The 20,883-nt window shown below is 42.9% G+C and overlaps 1 protein-coding gene across 1 annotated transcript; it reads right to left on the bottom strand.

Annotated features, from left to right (window-relative positions):
• Nucleotides 1–1,215: 1,215 nt before the first annotated feature.
• Nucleotides 1,216–18,769, bottom strand: LOC128330806 (vomeronasal type-2 receptor 26-like). Its single transcript, XM_053264173.1, has 9 exons — nucleotides 18,716–18,769; nucleotides 17,403–17,537; nucleotides 9,625–9,905; nucleotides 6,485–6,776; nucleotides 5,227–6,105; nucleotides 5,058–5,126; nucleotides 4,327–4,554; nucleotides 2,265–2,391; nucleotides 1,216–2,141 (listed from the first exon to the last, which is right to left on the bottom strand). The coding sequence occupies exons 1-9, from the start codon at nucleotides 18,767–18,769 to the stop codon at nucleotides 1,216–1,218; spliced, it is 2,991 nt and encodes a 996-aa protein (XP_053120148.1).
• Nucleotides 18,770–20,883: the final 2,114 nt, after the last annotated feature.

Below are 20,883 nucleotides of genomic sequence, written 5' to 3'. Positions count from 1 at the left end.
CCAAACCGCTCTAAGCCACCCCCTTCCCCGCAACATGAAGCGATACACCTCAATGAACACTTATTGGGAAAGACCTTTAAAACGCATAAACTTCAACAATTCATCAAAAATCAGCCCTTTCCCTCTGCAATTTGGGTGGCAACCTCCAACCATTAGGCACTACCACAACACCCACCTCTTTTGGCCCTGGGACCCAAAATTCAAGCAGACACAATATCGGGCCTTTTCGCATTTAAGTCAATGGGAGGCAAAAAGGTGGGAAATTCAGATAGATGTCAGAACTCAAAATGGAGGAGGAAAAAGAAGCACTTTATTGGCCACACAATGGAGGGCCCAAACTACAAATTATTTGGACCCGAAACGGGGGTAATTCGTTTTGGCTCAATAACATTTCGGGAGGGTAAGAGGGTGATTCGTTTCGGCAACGAATCACCCAAAACGGGCAGTTTCGGGTAAAGATCGTTCTGTACCCGAAACGTTTCGCACATCCCTATCATAGACAACTTTGCTGAGCTGAAAGCATGAAAGAAGCCATTGCATTAATTTCTTCATTGATTCTGTTGTATTAGTTGGTTCTGTAGTGCTGTTATTTACACCTTGTAACTAGTTGGGACAGTTAGCGGAGACATCGGGCCAGGAGAAGGAGAGGAAGACGTGATGGAGGTTGGATTTTAAAATCTAGTCGCCCGGCCCACTCCAATCTTGCTGCGCCCCTGGCCTGAGATAGGAATATCTGACAGTGGGTGAGAACCTGTGAGAGGAATATGTCAATGGTAGGACCTCAGACCTGGAATTGGTAGACCATGTCTACTAATGGACTAGTTCAGACATCACATGGAACTTCAGTTGGAACCAGGCACAGCAACATGTCACTGAGTCTCAGGAATGCACAATTCCTCTCTTATTCCCATGCAAGCATCTATATCCTAGTTACACTAAAATAAGCCAATATGAGGTGTTCCCGAATGAATAATCAATCTTGGCATATTCTAAATAATTTCTTTCAATAATTCAAGATCTTTAACTCACTTCCAATCTTGGGAACAGATCTCTGGTTTATTAAAGAAAGTAGCTGAAATTACTGCCGGTCACTGATCTTAGATATCTCTTGTTGTTCTAGTGCTTCTTCTGTTTTATTACTGTTTTAATCATTCTGTTATAATTATTTTATTTCTAATAGAAGGGATCTTTGAGACCAATGGTGAGATAATTATGTCATACTTGAATGTGTTGGGTTTTTCCCCCCCTTTTCATTTTTAGATGCTCCCTTTTGTTCAAATCAGGTCTCAACACAATGATGTAACATTTCGGGGAAAAGATGCACCCCAGTAACCCAGTACTGGAAGCCAAGATGGAGAAGACCTCCACAACCACCATGTATTTCCCTCTTGTGCTAAGGTAAGTTGGAACAAAGGACAGCCAAACACTGCAAAAGACCAACATGCTGAAGGTGATGAACTTGGCTTCATTAAAACTGTCCGGTAATTTCCTGGCCAGGAAAGCCACCGTGAAGCTGACAATGGCCAGAAATCCCATGTAGCCCAGAACACAGTAAAACATGGTAACTGATCCTTCATTGCATGTCACTATGATTTCTCCAGACAGGGAGTGCATGTCCAGATCTGGGAATGGGGGAGTAGTGCCCAACCAAACAGCACAAATGCCAACTTGAACAAGGGAACAAGAAATGACAGTCCAATAGGCCAATCTTTTCCCTACCCATTTCCGGAAAATGCTGCCTGGCTTGTAAGCCATGAAAGCCACGACCACTGTGATGGTCTTGGCCAAAACAGAAGAAATGGCAATGGAGAAGATGATGCCAAAAGCTGTGTGTCGGAGGAGGCAGGTGATGGGTTTAGGCTTCCCAATGAAGAGCAAGGAGCAGAGGAAGCAAAGGAGGAGAGAAATGAGGAGAAGGTAGGTGAGACTCCAGTTGTTGGCTCTGACTATGGGAGTGTCTTGATGCTTAATGAAGATTCCCAGCATCAGAGCTGTGATTGCAGAAAAGAAAATAGCCACAAAAGCTAAAATGATGCCCAATGGTTCTTGAAAAGAGAGGAAGTTTGGAATCTTCGGAATGCATTGGTATTGTCCTTTGTTCGGAAAGTGGTCCTTCGGGCAGGTCATACAAGAGTCCATGTCTGAAATGAAACACATGGCTGTTTTAAAACAGCATTAATACATCTCAGGAGCTTCAGACACTCAGCCATCTCTCCAACAGCACTGAACAGTGTATTTCTATTTCTTATTAATGTAACTCATACCCTCCTGTTCTGAAATCATCCCTTCTGGACAAGGAACACAATCATAGCAGCAAAATTTCTCCTCTTCCTTCTTCCTGCTGCTGAATCCAGGAGAGCAGATGGCATTACAAAGAGAGAGGGGAGGCAGCTATCATTGAACAATGGAACAAGTTAGGAAATAGTTGTGGGAAATTTCATTATAAAACAATGAAAACAAATGGGTTGACGACATGGGATAATTACACCCATCAGTAGAGATGGATGGATTCCTAGGAATCCATTCTGTATCTCTTTCATAGCTGAGTAGCAGAAAACCTTCCACCCACTGTCCTCCTCCAATTATTTGAGTTGTGGTATATGTTACACGTCACAATATGATCTCCTTGTTCAAGTGGGTCAAAAGCCTGAAGTCTGTCCTCATCTCCCCTTTATATTGTATAGATCTTCATTCACTCAGTTCACAGGGCTAGTTAATATGATTCTAATTAGTGTAGAAAATACAGGTATTGTCTCTTAGTTCAAGCAAGGCAAAAAGCCTGAAGTCTATCATGACCTCCACTTTGTATTTAATGGGTCTTCCTTCCCCTCCACTCACATTGGCCTAGTTCACATGATTCTCATTAGGTAGCAGAGCCATCGGGATCTGTGTTCAGTCCTGTTTTTTAATCACCTGTTTGTAAAAATGATGGGGGATTGGGAGGAAGTGATTGTCTGCTCAGCAGTAGCTTGATCAGAGTACCCCATCCAACCCAGCAGCTGTACCCAGCTCTTTAATGAGGTTGAAAGAGAAACCCTCTAACCGAGTTGCTGGTTGGCAGATGATCACTTCCTCTGTGTCTTACTTTGTTTTTAAATCACAGAGGAGTGGGAAACGGGAGCTTGCACAGCTCCTGAACTTAGGTAGGAGGCATCGGCTAGCCTCATTAGAATAGTGAGAATGGCCCTATTCATACAAGGATTCTCCTCTGTCAACATCTAGGGGTGATATGAGTAGCCCAAAGGGACAGAAAATCCTTTATCTTAGAATTATACCATTCATTTGGGAATGCATGCCTATCTGCACTGTGAATGGGCCAATCTGTCCAATCATGATAATGAACCAGATCCGATCATCTTTGCATCGTGCACACCATGCAGGTGATGGTTGGGATCTAGTCAAACCTTGGTAACCCGGAAAAAAGCCATGACAGCAAAAAGTGGAACTCTATACCAGACATCTCTGACGTCCTGCAAGGACATTCGACTAAAAAGTATGGCTAAGAATGGATTCTTATTTATTTCTTCCTTCCACAGACCCTCTTGACTGCCCTCAGGAATTCAAAGAATAGAACTTTGTTGGGTCTATTATTATTATTTTTTGGTCACAGCTTTCAATTTTGTTTTGATTTTCATTTTAAAATAAATGTGTTTTTGCATGGCTTCTGAGAGCTCTGAGTGAGCAGAAGGCTTTATATTTTTGGTTTGGCCTATTTTGGCAAGTATCATATTAAAGGAACAATGAGGAAGCTGAATGATATTCTATGCTAAGACCAGTTCTTAACAAGAGGACTCCAGTAAGACTGGGTCTTGGAATGCCCATGACTGTCTAGTCCAGGGTTTCATAACCTTGAGTCCCCAGATGTTGTTGGACTACAACTCCCATAATCCCCAGACATGGCCTTTGTGGCTGAGGATGATGGAATTTTAGTCCAACAACATCAGGGGGCCCAAGGTTAAGGAACCCTGGTCTAGTTTCCAGGTGGAGTCTGGGCAGTAAGGAGGGCAGCCAGCTACATGGATGCACACATCTCTTGTGTGAGAGAGAGCCATTTATTGTAGTACATATGGTGTTCAGATCATTGTTTCCATAAAGGAAACATCCCAATTCAGGCTGTTTAGAAATATTGAAAGAGGAAAACCATAGATTTCTTTCCCCTTTATCTATTGTGCCTCCCACTCCGTAGTTTTTTGGATGAGAAGTTCAGCTGGTAAATGATATCCCAAAGAATTTTGTGGGGAAGCATTTCTTTGCTAACCTTACATCCCATGTCCTCCTCTTTTTGCCTATTTCTTCTATGGGGAGAAAGGATGGTTATTTCCCCACCTGTGTGAATGCACTTTGCCACTGGATCTTCTCATCATGAATGGTGAGCATTTTGTCTGGAGGATCCTGAGGATCCAGTTTCCCAATTTTGACTCTGATATAGGAGTTATTTGGGAAAGTGATCAAGTTTGAAATATCAAATCCAGCTGCTATTTCTCCATTTCTGTTAAATATAATTTCTTCTCCAGCAGTATTGTTGAATGAGATCCTCTGAATCAGTGAATGGAGCTAGGTGAAAAGAGGCAGAGATTGAGAGGACCTAAAATGTCTTGAAATATTTCCAGCCAGATTTTCCCAAGAACTTTCCAGAAGGTATTTATGATAATTCCTCTCCATTTAGGAAAGAAACTTCTTATGAATGCAACTATTCAACAATTCAAAGACTGAGATAATGTACAATGTCTTAGCTTAGGTAACATAAAATGATTACTTATGTATTTATTCATTTCTTTATTAACACAGTATAAATATACATCTTCCACAGTTCACCAGCTTTTCCCTGAGATCTCTTTAACGTGCTACTATTAAAAACAACAGGTGCACACCAACGTAATTTGGATGCCTGGACCGCTGAGCCATGAGCCCCTCCCCATGTTTGTGAGCCCCCCTCAAAATAGCTTTGGGGGACCCATCTCTCCAAACCTCCACTATTCCCCCCCCCATTATTACCATCGCTGAGGCGTGGCTGCAGAGGGGGGAGTGGAGCAGTCCTTCTCCCATCTCCCACTCACCCAGCAGCGGCAACTTAAAAAATATTGATTGAAGAGGAAATATATTGTTGGGTATTTTGGCACAAATATCTGGCAAAGATAAGGAAGAAGAGAAAAGAAAGGACAGAAAAAGTTGGTGTTCATGTTCTGCAGAGATGAAGTGGTCACAGAAACAACTGGAGCACATTACCTGCCAGGCTTCCACAATCAGAGCACCCAATTTTCCTCTGTCCTCCATTTGTCTGGATCTGGGTCTAGATTGGGACATGCTGTGTAAGGCATGTGCAAAAGCATAGACTGCATTATAGATATTGTAGCTGCGACCAGTCATCCTCATTTCAAATAAATGCCCAGGAAGGTCCTCCAGCCTCTCCTCGCCAGTACATGTGCCATCCATGTCTTCTGGCACATTGGAATTTGCCATTGAGCAGTCAAACGCTTGTTCCCAGAATTCCTTGATGAAACCATCTCCTTTTGCCCATAATGGCTTTATCATCTGAAGATATTTTTGGAATCCGGGGAGCTCCTTTGAGTGAAATGAGAAGGAAATAGCACCCTGCAATGTCTGTATATCAAAATCCTTTAAATAGACGGTTAAAGTGAAATCGATTTGGGCTGTTGTAATCCATACCTTTTGGGCACACATCTCCTCCAGAGAGAACGTACCTTCTAGAGGTATCCATTTTTTAATGTGCAACATGACTGCCAACCATATAAATGCACTTTCTCCATAAATGATATTTGCATTGGCTTTACTGTCCATGAAAGCTGGAATAGCAGATATAAAATTATTGAAAAATTCATTAAAACTATCAAAAATGGCCATTTTTTTACCTTTGTCTGTGAAGGCTGAACACATTCCATTTTGGGAAAGTTCTACCTCCAAAGCTTCTGAGAAATGCTGCCCAACATCGCCATCCTGAGTGATGATCCCTACCCATTTCCATCTGAAATGCCTAAGTAACAGGACAATGCCCAGGTACTGAAGGGATTCATCGGGAACCATGTGGTAAAAAGAAGAGCGGTGGACTCCATTACTTGTGGTTGATTCCACTGAGCCGTATGAAATCTAAAAGGAAAAAATACACTGACAATTCTAAGATGGAACAGAAATAGCATCTGAGACATATATCTGTGTGGCGCAGGCAGAAATAGATTACTTTTTCTTCGTTTGTATGATTAATCTGGAATGTAGCACTGATGCACCAGGACTTTGTTGGGATGTCAGCAACCGTTGGTCATGAAGACCTTCTATATTCAAACTCATCACCTTTAGCAAGCACTCTCTCTCCATGTATTAAACACAAATGTAGTTCCACATATTCTATGACGATTCTCCCCAACAGTACCTCTCCCTCCTCCAGAAATAGGCATTTGCTAACGGAAAGAAAAGTGACTTGTGGGAAATAGAATAGAAAGTCCTCATGACTCACGAGTTTTAGTCCTACCTGTGGAAGTTTGTAGAGACCTAGGATCTCTGCCATTCGCAAGGAGATATCAGAGTTCAGCCCACCAATGACCCCGATGACATTTTTCTGGATGCCACAGTGGTAGTTGGGTAGAAAGCCACGTGATTTGAAGAGCAAGTCCAGAGTGCTACGATAGGTCATTTGTTCATTCCCATAGCTGTCATAGATGTGGAAGCCCAGCGTGATATTGGGCAAGATACTAGGCGTCTCATTGATCTCATTGATGGCAAATGCCAAAGCCAGGACGTGCTGGTAATGCTTTAGCACTAAACTGTGAATAAAATGAATTGCTGTAGTTTTACAAGAAAATTGTACATGGAGGGAAAGCATTTTGTCATGGTATAGTTGTAATTGTCAAATTGTCACAGTATATGCTACATATGAAATTGTCAGAGTCTTGCCTTCTAAAAGATGCATCCTTTTGACTGGAAGGAGAGAGCCCAATCCAACACCGCCTGTCCTGACAAACTCTCACTGAGAAGGAGTAAAGTGGAACGTAGCTAGCTTAGATCCACTGCTAGCTAGTAAGCCGGGGAAATAATGAGGTAATGTCAACAACAGGCAGCACATGCTGCCAATGGAAGTGATGTCTGAAGCTACCTGAGTCCAGTTTCCATTCTCAATTCCCAAAGTTTGCCAAAGTTTCCCCCCAGATTCTCTGCCCACATGTGCTCTTCTTGTGAATTCGGGTGGAGGGTCTTCGGACCATGTTTGGTTTATTTTGAGTATCTGTTGCAGGAACTGGACTTGGGCAAGAAGCATACACTGTTGTGTACTGACATTGGCTTGAGATTTTCCCCACTTACTGGTATGTGGCAGATTGAGTGAAGCCGCCCTAAATATCTGTTCTTCTGTAGGGAGAATCAACTCAGTCTTCACCTGAAATATCGCTTATAATACATCGTGTCCATTTGTGGAGACATTTATATGGAATAAATATACATTTGTAATGCCACTTTTTCCTCTTTAGCCATGTATCCAGTAACAGGTGGCAACATCCAGACTAGTCAATTATGAGTGAGCATCATTGAAAGCAATAAGCCACATTGGTCAGAACCAAGTGAATTCCTTTAATTTCATTGGGATTTGGACTTCTAAAGCCACAAGAACATTTTCAAGGCTTGTAAACTTTCACTGCCAACTCTGGCTCCAGTTTCTGCTGTATCATGGCTTTCCCAAAATGTAACCATGAACCTATCTGGAGGCAGGGAGAAAGCAGAGACTGTAGTGATGGTTGTACTGTTCCACTCACTGGTTAAGTGCCTCTTCCCACCACAGACTTGACTCCAGAATATTTCTGCTTGTGGAAAACATCTCAAGTGCATGCAGAGTGTCATTTTCTGATGGGAGATGCTAGGACTTCCAGTATTCCCAGCCCCATCTCCAGTGGGAAAGGAAGGTTGACCAGGGCCTGGGCTAACCCAGAGCCATTTTTGCATCTGCATTCCCCCTATCCACTAGTGCATTTCAGGGGTCTTGGACATGGGGAAAGACATGTGGCCTCAAGTACCCTTGTGATAATGCACTAAACATCAGCAATGAGAAGTGGTCAGAAAACCGTGTTGTATGGTATGCTGCCGATTTGGAGATAATAAAAGCAAGAATACTACTAAGATTCAGTACAAAACACAGTGGAGCTACTATGTTGCTGTGTTACTTGAATGCCTCATCAACCACCTCTCCAATGGATCCACATGTGGTGTGTAGTTGTGAGATCCAGTGATTCCACAACCTGATGTGAACTCCAGTTTGTTTTCCGTCGGATCACACAATGCTTTTGCAAATTGAGTTCTCCCCACCACTTTCAAGTCCTGTGTACCCCTGCCAATAGACAACCATATTGTAGTGACAAATACCTACAGGTGAAACTTGGAAAATTAGAATATCGTGCAAAAGTCCATTAATTCCAGTAATGCAAATTAAAAGGTGAAACTGATATATGAGACAGACGCATTACATGCAAGGCGAGATAAGTCAAGCCTTAATTTGTTATAATTGTGATGATCATGGTGTACAGCTCATGAAAACCCCAAATCCACAATCCCAGAAAATTAGAATATTACATGGAACCAAGAAGACAAGGATTGAAGAAAAGAACAATATCGGACCTCCGAAAAGTATACAGTATTCTGTGCTTGATTGGCCAGCAAACCCGCCTGACCTGACCCCATAGAGAATCTATGGGGCATTGCCAAGAGAAGGATGAGAGACATGAGACCAAACAATGCAGAACTGCTGAAGGCCGCTAATGAAGCATCCGGGTCTTCCACAATACCTCATCAGTGCCACAGGCTGATAGCATCCATGCCACACCGCATTGAGGCAGTAATTGCTGCAAAAGGGGCCCAAACCAAGTACTGAATACATATGCATGCTTATACTTTTCAGAGGTCCGATATTGTTCTATTCTTCAATCCTTGTCTTCTTGGTTCCATGTAATATTCTAATTTTCTGAGATTGTGGATTTGGGGTTTTCATGAGCTGTACGCCATGATCATCACAATTATAACAAATAAAGGCTTGACTTATCTCGCTTTGCATGTAATGCGTCTATCTCATATATCAGTTTCACCTTTTAATTTGCATTACTGAAATTAATGGACTTTGGCACGATATTCTAATTTTCCGAGTTTCACCTGTATGTGTGCCCAAGTTGATGTGATTCAATTAACCTACCATCACCACTCCCTTTTAAAACAGAAATTAAATATTTAACTTAAATATTTTCCATTTGAATAGAAATTTTCAAAACAGAGTGGATTTTAAAAGTCCTATTGCCAGCTTGAGGATACTTAATGTTAATGATGTCTGTGGATTGTATTTTTAAAATATTCAGTGCCTATTGACCTTTCATTCATATTTTTATAGGCACCATTATTTCTTCCTTTTTTCATAATATTATGAATGTAAGGCAAAAAAAAATCTGTACAGCATTATTGCTTATTTCCGAACACATCACATTAAGTATTCAGTTTGTTCAACTTGCATTGACTAACAGCCATTCTTTCTTTCTTTTTCTCTAAAAAGCTGCCTCTTTTTTCTTAGCAGATTGAAGCCATGCAAATATAACAGTATAAGAAGAACATTGTTCACTGAACACAAGAACAATAAAACTTTACCCTGGAAAAATATTTGTCTCCCGAGAAGGGTGTTCTTTGAATTGTAATGTGGGTATTATGTAGTGAATAAGAGTTACAATTTCACCAATGAGAATTTCTCCAGGCTTGTACCATTCATGAGGAATATCCACAGGATCCGTTCCAGTGCACTTAATTGTCTGCACTTTGTTCACCACATGGACGAGTGGCAGCAGAAGAAATATGATTGTCCGTCCTTTGCCTAACTTGCCAAGGTGGTTCAGCCCTATCAGGGACATCAGCATCCTAAGGGCAAAATTTGCCTGGAATGCAAAATGCTTTGTGTCTTACAGTCTGTCTACATTGTCAGCATTAGCATCAGCTTGCTTTCAAGGAGCTGTATTCAGTGGGAGTGGATTCTGCCAACACCTTTCTCAAAGGAACATCTGGTTGAGTTCTCCGCAACTACACTATCATTGTGATGAAAGCAAGCCTTGAATGCCTATCAAGAGAGATTCCTTTAAGGAATGATCTATGCAATAGCAGGGGGAAGCTGTGCAAAATGAAAGACAAAATCTATCCTCTCTTTAAGCCCTAATTTTGGGCTCCTAATGAGTGGGATTATAGGGTTTATATAACCATTTTTGACATGCATATAGATTTCCCTTGTTGCATTTTGGAAGTCACTGGGGCTTCTGCCCCAGGTGAAATAATTCTGCAGGTGAAATAATTAGATGTTTTGCTAATTATAGGAGTGATAATCACTTCTGCAAGCATGTCAAGTTCCCGTGGTTACCTAATTGGTTGCAGAAGCACTGAAGTAAATGTTTTATTTATCCTGCTCTGTCATCCAGCTGCTCCTTAGCTGACGCAACTGGGGTCAGAGTTCAAAGCAGGTGACCCTACAGTGACTGCCTAGGGTGGTATCAAGGAATTCCACAGAGAAATAATAAATAAAGAAGATGAATCCCTGTCCCCAAAGGGCTCACAATCTAAAAGAAACATAAGATAGACACTAGCAACAGTCACTGGAGGTACTGTGCTGGGGGTGGATAGGGCCAGTTACTCCCCCACTGCTAAATAAAGAGAATCACCACGTCAAAAGGTGCCTCTTTGCCAACCCATTATCTTGGTTACTGATTAGTGAGGTTGGTGAGATTAGTGAAGTTTGTGAGGTTGGTACCTGGTTAGTGAGGTTCAGCAAACTGTTCTGTGCAATAAATCCCACTTCTGCATCTTGCTCTCTCCACCTGGTGCCAAGTTACAACATCTCCATTCTGGGCTGAATCCCAATAGGAGGAATAGGAAAAGACCCAAAATCTACTGTGGAAGTTTGGTACACTGATGCCAGGCTTACTGAAGCTGACATGTTGTGGTTACTGCTGTTGTGATGCTTTTGGCTTTGTTCTGCAGGCTAAAATCCCTGCTTCTGCAGAGTCAGAAGCTTCTCAATGCTTTACCTATTCCAAACACTGAGGTCTGCCACGGTGGAAGGGGCTCGTTTCATCTGCCCTAGTATGAGAGCACAAAACTATACATTGCCTCAGATTAGTTTTAAGACGTCATCATCATCTAGGGACACAAAACTGAAGCTAACATAAGGAAACAGGGTGTCCTCCCCGATTCCAATGAGCCTTATATGGGCATGGGATTGATACCACCCCACCATACGGATTCCATTCGTTAGTTAGTTGTTTATTTACGATCTTAGATCAAACATCAATAGACACAGAATATACACAGTAAAGAGAGAAAACAAAAACGGAAACAAAATCTAAAATGTCATCAAATACATAAAATCAGGAACCTTTGACTGTAACCGATTGCTGTGCTCTATCTTCTCTTAGTTTGGCCAATGTGTGACAGAATTTAGCAACTGCCAGGGATATTGTTGGGTCCCTATCTTCTAATAAACATGTAAGAATCGTCTCCATTGAGTGGCTTTTGAGATCTTTCAGTTACTGAGATAAAAATACATCTCTTTCATCTGTATAAAGTGGAAAATGTAACAGTTAATGCATCAATGTTTCGGGAGCAGATCTGCAGGGGCATAGTCTCTCCTCATAGGGTTTTCTCTCAAATTTCCCTGCTAACATCGCTGAGGGTAAAGCATTCAAGCGAGCTCTTGTAAATGCCCAGTGAAGCTTGGGTGAATAGATTGTGTAGAAATAAGAGGCTATGTGACCCAATCTTTCTTGGTGCCTTGGAATTGTAGCGGCCTATTTATAGAGGCCCTTTCCTCCTGGAAATTTATGTCCCTAAGCCTTTGTTTAACTAGGGATCTTGCTGTTGACTCGCCCTGTTCTAACAATTGTGCTGGGCAGAAGCCCATCTTCCAGAGTCTTTCCTCAACTGTCATACACCAACGGGGTTGTGGGGTAGCGGCAAGGAGATGAGGTATAAGTCCTACCGGGTAAAGATAAGTCTTGATCAAATACAGGATAATAAGAAGCCAGGCCCTGGTTTCCAATTTCCATAGCCCAGTCTCCAGCCGTATTATGGAGTTAGGGACGCATTTTGGTACCCCCAACAGTGATTTGAGAAAGCCCGATTGGACTTTTTCTAAGGCTTGTAAGTCTTTTGGCGGACTAACCTGAATCCCATATAGCAGCTGAGGTATCACTTTAGCCTGAAAGGCTTTATTTGCTGCCGGAATGTAGCCACCACCTTGTGCCCAGAAAAATTTCCTAATTGCCATGGAAGATCGAGTGGCATTCAATTTAGCGGCACTGGTGTGCATAGACGTACTGCCATTAAACTGAAACACCACCCCCAGGTATCTGTAAGACTTCACCTGCTCTACTCTAGCACCACCTATGGAACATCTAAAAACCTGTTGCTTCTTTGCAAATCTCACAATTTTAGTTTTGGTGTAGTTGATTTTCAAAAATTCCTCATTGCAGAGCAGACTCAAGCATTCTAATGCTCTTTTTAGACCAACTCTGGTCTGTGACAATAAGGCTGTGTCATCTGCATACATGAGGATAGGTAAGCACCTGTCCCCTATCTTTGGCGCATGAGTTTCAACTTGTCGTAGGAAGGTGATTAGACTGTTTACATAGAAATTGAAAAGAGCTGGGGCTAGTATGCATCCCTGCCGGACCCCCCAGGATTCCATTCATTTATGGGGTGGTTTTTCTCCTAATTGACTTATAATGGGAATGGAATAGAAACGATCGCCCCATGGAGAGTCCATTCATTTTGGATTAGCTTTTTCTGCTGACTCCTATTTTTGTTAATATCGTAAATTTCATAACTGACGAGGGGCCACACCTGTGGACATATCATTTACCAAACTACAGGTAAGACTTTGATAATAAGAGCATAGTTGGGAGTGCAGTGCTTTGCTTGTTTACATACCTTTATACAGCTGAGGGTGGAAAAGCACCCACAAATCCAGAATACCGTATTACCTCAGAGGTTCTTGTTTTCAACCTGGTTTGACCCAATGAAACAGACCTCCAGCCGGTTCAACAAAACCTGTTTCCAGACAGGTGGTTTGGCTCGAATTCCAACTAAATTGCCAAATCTAGTTCCATGCACATCACTAGTTAGTTTCGTAGGCACAGTCCCTTCCGGGAACCCATGCTAAGCAAGGCAAGAAATAAACTTTAAAAAATATGATGGTGCTGTGATGCAAAAACTTCCTGTCTGCTGACCTTGGGAAGCAAGATGGAGGACTACAGCAAAGACGGAAATGCCAGCAAGTTGTGCAACAATGATTATAGCCATGGAGCAACTCTCAGGACTGTTTCAGGTGAATCAAACTTATCATCTGTGTTTGGCTTGGATGGACAGAAGACATTGTTGTTGTGTGTACCCAGGAAGTCTGTGTCCATGACTGCTGACAAAAAATCAAGGAAATGATGTGACAACTGTGGGTGATTGACTTGTAGAATGCACTTGATGAGCTCCGAGATTGCCTTTAGGTCACACACTGCATGTCATCTCAGCTGAAATGCTGAGAACGGAGCTGTTGAATGTATGTATCCTCATTAGTGTGGAGTCTGAAATGTTCATTTTTCTTTTGTTCACATTCTCAGTGAGTCGTGCATGGCACAGGGCACCATGCTTGTTATGTGGCGGTCACTGTGGCACACCCCTGGAGTGAAATGTTAAATTACTGTTTGTTCTGTGGCCTTAAATATATGGGGGCGTCCAATGTAACCAATGGGACTATTTGGGAGCAGGGACTCCTTATCGTGTGTACCAAAAATCATGACTCCAGATGAGGATTAATAATGCAGTGGCTGTAATCCTGAGTAACACTGCACTTCTGCAGGCATAACTCAAAGGCGCTGGAGGGCCAGAACCCACCACACTTTGGTGTGCAAGGGATGAGGTCAATTTTTAGAACATTATTACATTAAAATTAAAAATATTAATGAAAGCAATTATCAGTTGCTTATGGATCTATTCCCCATCAAGGGACCCATCGTTTTAACCAAGGAGAGTGGCCAGAAAATAGGCCCTGTCCCTGCTCAGTCACAGGGCCCCTGGAGTGCAATGCCAAGTCCCCTCCTCTCCATAAATCACGGTCATTTCCAGACTGGGATCCTGAGCATGCTTATGTAGGAGTAAGCCTCACTGGGTACTGGTCTGCCCTGATTTGCATTTGAATGGGAGACGACATATGTGAGCACTGTCAGATACTCCCCTTAGGGGGAATTCAAAGTGCTGTTCTTAACTGTAAAGCCCTAAAGGGCTTGGATTACCTGAGAGAGCGCCTTGCCCGATATGTCCCAACCTGTACCTTAAGGAGAGGAGAGCTGGTCTTGTGGTAGCAAGCATGACTTGTCCCCTTAGCTAAGCAGGGTCCACCCTGGTTGCATATGAAAGGGAGACTAGAAGTGTGAGCACTGGAAGATATTCCCTGTAGGGGATGGAGCCACTCTGGGAAGAGCAGAAGGTTCCAATTTCCCTTCCTGGTGGAATCTCCAAGATAGGACTGAGAGAGAATCCTGCTTGCAACCTTGGAGAATCCGCTGCCACTCTTTGAAGACAATACTGAGCTAGATGGACCAAGGGTCTGACTCAGTATATGTCAGCCTCCTGTGTTAAGATCTTCTTTGGAGGCCCTCCTATGGGTGCCCCTGCCAAATGAGGTGATGCGGGTGGCTACCAGAGAGAGGGCCTTTACAATGGTTGCACCCCATTTATGGAATAGCCTCCCCACTGAGGTCTGCCTGGCTTCATCACTCTGTTCTTCTAGATACAAGGTAAAGACCTTTTAATTCACACAGGCCTATTCAATTCAGGTTTTAAATTAGGGTTTTCAGATTTGTTCTGATTTTTAACTAGTTTTAAAATTAGTTTTTAACCTCCTTTGTCTTGTATTTTTTACTTTCTTTTCACCTTTTTGTCTGTTATGGTTTAATGTTATGTGTTTTTATTGTATGCTTTAATCCTCTGTTGTGAGCCACTCAGAGAACAATTTGTTATGAGGTGCCTAACAAATAACGTTTATTAGTATTATTTATTTACACAGTCAGACAGGTGTTATGGACTGGTTTCTTTTATCCAGACATCGAGTCCTTCCCAAGGACCTGGGATGCCAGAATTTTATCATCAATATTCTTGCTGTTGTTATAGATATCATCGCAGAATATAGGCTGTTCCCAGTAAAGTTGCTTTTTGTAATTGGCTGATGGTGATTTCTGGGCCCCTATGGTGTTGAGGTGCTCTTCAAGGTCTTTTGGAACTGCACCCAGGGCGCCAATTACCACTGGGCTTATTTGGGTCTTTTTCTGCCACTATTTGGTGATTTCTTCTATTTCTTTTTCTTCTATTCTGCTATCCCCTGGTATTGCTATGTCGATTATTTTAACTTGTTTTTCTTTCTTCTCGACTACAGTTATAGCTGGTGTATTGTGTGGCAGATGTTTGTCTGTTTGTAGTCGGAAGTCCCATAATATTTTTACATCTTCATTTTCTACCAGTTTTTCAATTTTATGGTCCCACCAATTTTTGGCTACAGGTAGCTTGTATTTTTTGCAGATGTTCCAGTGTATCATCCTTGCTACCTTGTCATGCCTTTTTTTGTAGTCAGTCTGTGCGATCTTTTTACAACAGCTGATCATGTGGTCCACTGTTTCATCTGCTTCTTTACAAAGGAGGCACTTGCTGTTTGTTGTTGATTTTTTTGACTTTTGCTCTTATTGCATTTGTTCTTAGTGCCTGTTCTTGTGCAGCCAGTATTAAACCCTCTGTTTCTTTCTTCAAGTTGCCATTCTTAAGCCATTGCCAGGTCTTGGTGATGTTTGAGTTTCCACTTATATTCTGCAAATATTGACCATGCAGTGGCTTATTTTTCCATTTTTCTGCTTGGTATTATTATTATTATTATTATTATTATTATTATTATTATTATTACTATTAAACTTATATACTCCCCAAACCTTTGTCTCTGGGTGGTTAACATAAAACAATTAAAACATATAATATAAAAGTTAAAACAAATCAACAGTTTAAAATCAACCCTAAAATTAAAACAGACAATTTAATAAAGCTGAGAAAGCTTGGGTGAAAAGATGGGTTTTCAGGGGTTTTTTTGGATTTTTTTAAATTGTCAGAGATGGGGAGGATTGTATCTCAGCAGGGATCACATTCCACAATCTCTATGGACAGCGACCGAGAAGGCCCGTCTCTGTGTAGCCACCAAACATGTTGGTGGTAACTGGAGACGGACCTCCTCAGATGACCTCAATGGGCGGTGGGGCTCATAGTGACGAAGACGTTCTCTTAAATACCCAGGGCCTAAGCCACTTAAGGCTTAGCACTTTGTATTTTGTCCGGAAAACTATTGGCAGCCAGGGTAGCTCCATCAGTAAAGGAATAATATGGTCTCTCCAAGATGACCCAGAGACCAACCTGGCTGCCGCATTCTGAGCCAACTGAAGTTTCCAGACTATGTACTAAGGCAGCCCTACATAGAGCGCATTACAGAAGTCAAGTCTGGATGTGACCAGCGGATGTACTACAATTCTGAGGTAGTTGGTTACTGTTGGTTAGCTGTTGATGTATGCTGAAAGCAGCAGCAGAAAACTTGGCAGTGTCAAAAGAAAAAGTCAAGCTTTGATCAGAAAGGAGGTCAGACATAAACGTCTACTGATCTACCCAGATATTGCTTTTAAAATGGTGACAACTTTTCTCTTATGTCCTGGTAAAAAGAAAAATGGAGACGTATGTGATTCACTTGATAAGGGACACTTTAAACGGCCAGAGATGTACTTAAGTTTAAAACTCTAGAGGCTCCATCCATCTAGTATCTTAAATTCCAGAGATAAAGGCAAGGCATATTAGATAGGAAGGGAAAGGAAAGTTATATGTGAGTGTCATAATGGACATTTTCTGATTGTTAAATCCCCCCCCCTTGAATATAGGGACAAGCACCACCCCTTTCAGTGTGTAGTGCCTACTGCCATTCTGGTTATAGTAGGAGAAAGGTGGAAGGGAAACCATTTTGCTGCTATGATTGTATTCCATGCCCAGAAGGGAAGATTTCAAACCAAACTGGTAAGATATGTGTTTATATGGAGCTGTTCAAAGACCTTGCGTGTGATGCAACAGGCACACACAGGTGTATCAACATTTGTGGCTCCCTTACTGCACAGTGAGCTGATGATCCAAGCGAAAAGCACGCTTATGGCTTCTGAGCCACTCTACATCCTGCCGGTGCTGGAGGGTAGAGCTATCCCATGCCAATGGAGCTGTGTGTGGTTGTTGAACATGGACATGACTCCCATTGGGAATGATGGGAATGGTGCTGCAAATGCAATGACTGGGCACACAACTAGAGGAGAGGGGACTTGTGTTTGCACCTCTTCCTGGTGGCCCTTGCACGTGCCAGCCACACCATCTGAGTGGGATGTCACCAGCACCCGTGGCCCTTCTTCATTCATTTTCCCAGCTAGCTTTGTTGCCAGCCAGGTGTTTTCTTCATTCTCTCCCTCACTCTGAGCAAGTAAACCCACAAAGAAAAAATTACAGAGGGGTGTGGGGAGAGCAAGGAAGCTCTCAGGAACCTCTCTCTTTGAACTCATCTGCCCCTGGCAATGACACCCCCTTAATTGCCATGGAGACGCCCACCTTTGCAATCAGTGAGGGTGGGGTTTAGAGTGGCTCGGAAGAAGCAAATATGCCTTTTACTTGGATTGGCAACCCTTGCTGCATGGTTTGTGGGCCACTGATTTGCCTCATGTTGAAAAGCTAGTCATAGCTAAGTGCTGGAGAAGGTGGTCGTTGACAAGATGATAAACTCTGACATAACCACAGCTGTGTATATTCTTTCTATTTAGCACCACAGTTGATTACAACAGGCAAGAAAGAGGATCGTGATACTCAGCCAAGGTTGAGGTTGTGATATCTGAAGCACAAAGACCCATCAGTGATTGGGATAAATATCCCTTGTCCCCACAAGGCCCCAGCCATGGCCACTGTGGCACCTGCCACCCTGTAGCTGCTGCCTCCTACCAACCATCCCAGCCTGGGAGCCAGAAGCTGGAGGTGCTGGTGGGCAGGCAGCAGAGGAACGGGCAGCAGCAGCAGAGGACGACGATGGTGGGCAGGTGGGCAGTGGAGGAGGAGAAGGAGGTGGCAGGTGGATGATGGATGGATGTGGAGGTGGCAGGCAGCTGGCAATGGCAGGAATAGCTGGCCAGAGCGATGATGGAGGAGGCGAACGAGCAAGATGACAATGCTTCAGGGACAGCATTGCTCATGTTCCAAGGACACTTTGGAACACTGGTAGCTCTGTCCCTGCCTCTGAGCACGACAGACACAAATGGGAAAGGAAGGAGGTAAACTCTTCACATGTTGAACTAACTAGCAGTCCTGATTCAGGGCTCTGTAATATTGAGCATGATGACAGTAATATACTGGGTATACAAAACCATCCTTTGTTTTGTTTCACAGATATGGATGTATGTTTCCCATGTGCAGAAGATCATTATCCAAATGAGAAGCAAGATCTATGTGTCCCCAAAGGAATTAGCTTCTTATCTTATGAAGAGCCTTTAGGGATGAGTTTGGCCCTTTTTGCCCTTTCCTTTTCTTTCATCACAGTTTTGGTGCTTGGAATCTTTGTTAAGCACAAGGACACTCCCATAGTCAAAGCCAACAACCGGAAACTCACCTTCACTCTTCTCATCTTCCTCCTGCTCTCCTTCCTTTCTACTTTGCTGTTCATCGGTCACCCTGAGAAGGTGACATGCCTCCTTCAACAAACCACTTTTGGCATCATCTTCTCAGTGGCAGTTTCTTGTATATTGGCTAAAACCATCACTGTGGTTCTAGCCTTTGTGGCTACCAAGCTGGGGTCCAGCATGAGGAAATGGGGAACCGACTGATGTACTCTATTGTTCTTGCCAGCTTCCTTATCCAAGTCGCCATTTGTACTGTGTGGCTGGCAACCATTCCTCCATTCCCAGACTTTGATCCATGGTCACTGACTGAAGAGATTGTACTGAAGTGCAATGAAGGCTCAACTATCATGCTTTACTGTGTTTCGGGCTTTATGGGCTTGCTGGCCATAGTCAGCTTCATGGTGGCTTTTCAAGCCAGGAAGTTACCCAACAGTTTTAATGAAGCCAAATTTATCACCTTCAGCATGCTGGTCTTTTGCAGTGTTTGGCTATCCTTTGTCCCCACTAACCTGAGTACCAAGGGGAAATACATGGTGGCTGTGGAGATCTTCTCCATCTTGGCCTCCAGTGCTGGGTTACTGGGCTGCATATTTTCCACCAAATGTTATATACTTGTTCTGAGGCCAGAGTTGAACAGCAAGGAGCAACTGATAAGAAAAAAGAACTAATTAGAAAAAAACTTTATAGTCTGGTGAAGTAGAGGTTGACTTTTGTAATCCCATTCTTCAACATACCGAAAAAATGAATTACTGCTTCATCAACATAATCTTCATCAGTCTCCCCTTTCCTCTAAAGCCAAATTGTGACCCTGATAATATGTCCATGAGGATTTCACAGTAGGGGTGTGCGAACCTGTTTGGAAGCGAACCGATTCAACTTCGAGCCGGTTTAGTTCAATAGTTTGAGGTCAAGCTGAACCACCCCTGGTTCAGCTGAACCCTGAACTGAACCTCCCCCAGCTGTTCGGGGGGTTCGCAGACCATATACCTAATGAAATAAATACATACATGTACCACCACCCCTGCCACCTCAGAGAAGCCTCCTGGAGGGGTCAAGTTCTTGTTTTTAAAAAGTTGTTTACTATTTGGTCTGCAGACACACACACACACACACACACACACACAGACCGGACTTGGGGGTTCAAGAGGGTACCGGACCAAACTGGCCCAGTCTGGTTCAGGTCCAGTTTGGACTCTAACCTGACCAGGCCAGCTGGTTCCAGGCATACCCCTGTCACACAGCCCTCAGGGACATTTCTTTTGGAGTCACAGTCAACTTTAGAGGGGGCAAAAATCACCTTTCCCACAGCATGTGCTATGTGTTAGCTACACATGCATTTTCTTAGTGTGGATGTCAGTCATTGTAAAAAGTTGTATGCTTCAGTTTTCTTGAGGAAATCCCATTGAAATGAAAAGGAGAAGTTCAGTATGTCATTAGAAGGGGCCTATAATCTTTAGCAAGATTGGGGGAAGCCCTTTTCTGAAGGGCTGCAAGGAAGGAAAAAAGAGAGAGACCACATTCTTGCTTAGGTTCTCTGCTGGCCCTGATTCCTATGTGTATTATTTATTTATTTATTGTTTGTGTCTTTGTTTGTTCGATTTCTAGACCGCCCTTCCAAAAATGGCTCAGGGCGGTTTACACAGAGAAATAACAAACAAATAAGATGGATCCCTGTCCCCAAAGGGCTCACAGTCTAAAAGAAACATCACAGAGACACCAGCAACAGTCACTGGAGGTACTGTGCTGGGGGTGGATAGGTCCAGTTGCTCTCCTCCTGCTAAATAAAGAGAAGTCCCACATTAAAAGGTGCCTCTTTGCCAAGTTAGCAGGGGCTAGAAGGAAGCTCCAGTGGAATGATTTGGTTTACTTTCTAGTAATTTATTCCAAGCTTTGTTGAGGGTCTTTGCTTGATGGAGGTGGAAGAAAGGGGGCAGAGGGAGAAAACAAAAGCCCATGAAAAGAAAGAGAGGGGGGAAGGAGTGCCAGGGTGCTCATATACTGTTCTTATCAGGCACCTATGTTCAGATCCATGAAGTCACTCCCTAGAAATTATCAGGACTTGCACCTCCCAGCGTTGACTTCTGTTTTCTCAGTGGGCAGACCCAGTTATGTCCTTTGTTAACGTTCCCTTAGTTATTTTCCCTGTTATTATGGGAAT

This window comes from Hemicordylus capensis, chromosome 6 (assembly GCF_027244095.1).
Source record: "Hemicordylus capensis ecotype Gifberg chromosome 6, rHemCap1.1.pri, whole genome shotgun sequence".
NCBI lineage: Eukaryota > Metazoa > Chordata > Lepidosauria > Squamata > Cordylidae > Hemicordylus > Hemicordylus capensis.
Note: the sequence above shows the minus strand (reverse complement) of the source record. Positions and strands in the feature narration are given on the sequence as shown.

Bases quoted from the DNA above. Each gene is read 5' to 3' on its own strand.
- LOC128330806 (XM_053264173.1), bottom strand. From the start codon at position 18,769: ATGAACAGCAAAGTAGAAAGGAAGGAGAGCAGGAGGAAGATGAGAAGA. The intron at 17,538-18,715 runs GTGAGTTTCCGG...TTACTTGCTCAG, and splicing joins GGAAGATGAGAAGAGTGAAG to AGTGAGGGAGAGAATGAAGA. The intron at 9,906-17,402 runs GTGCAAACACAA...TTTGCATTCCAG, and splicing joins GCAAGGGCCACCAGGAAGAG to GCAAATTTTGCCCTTAGGAT.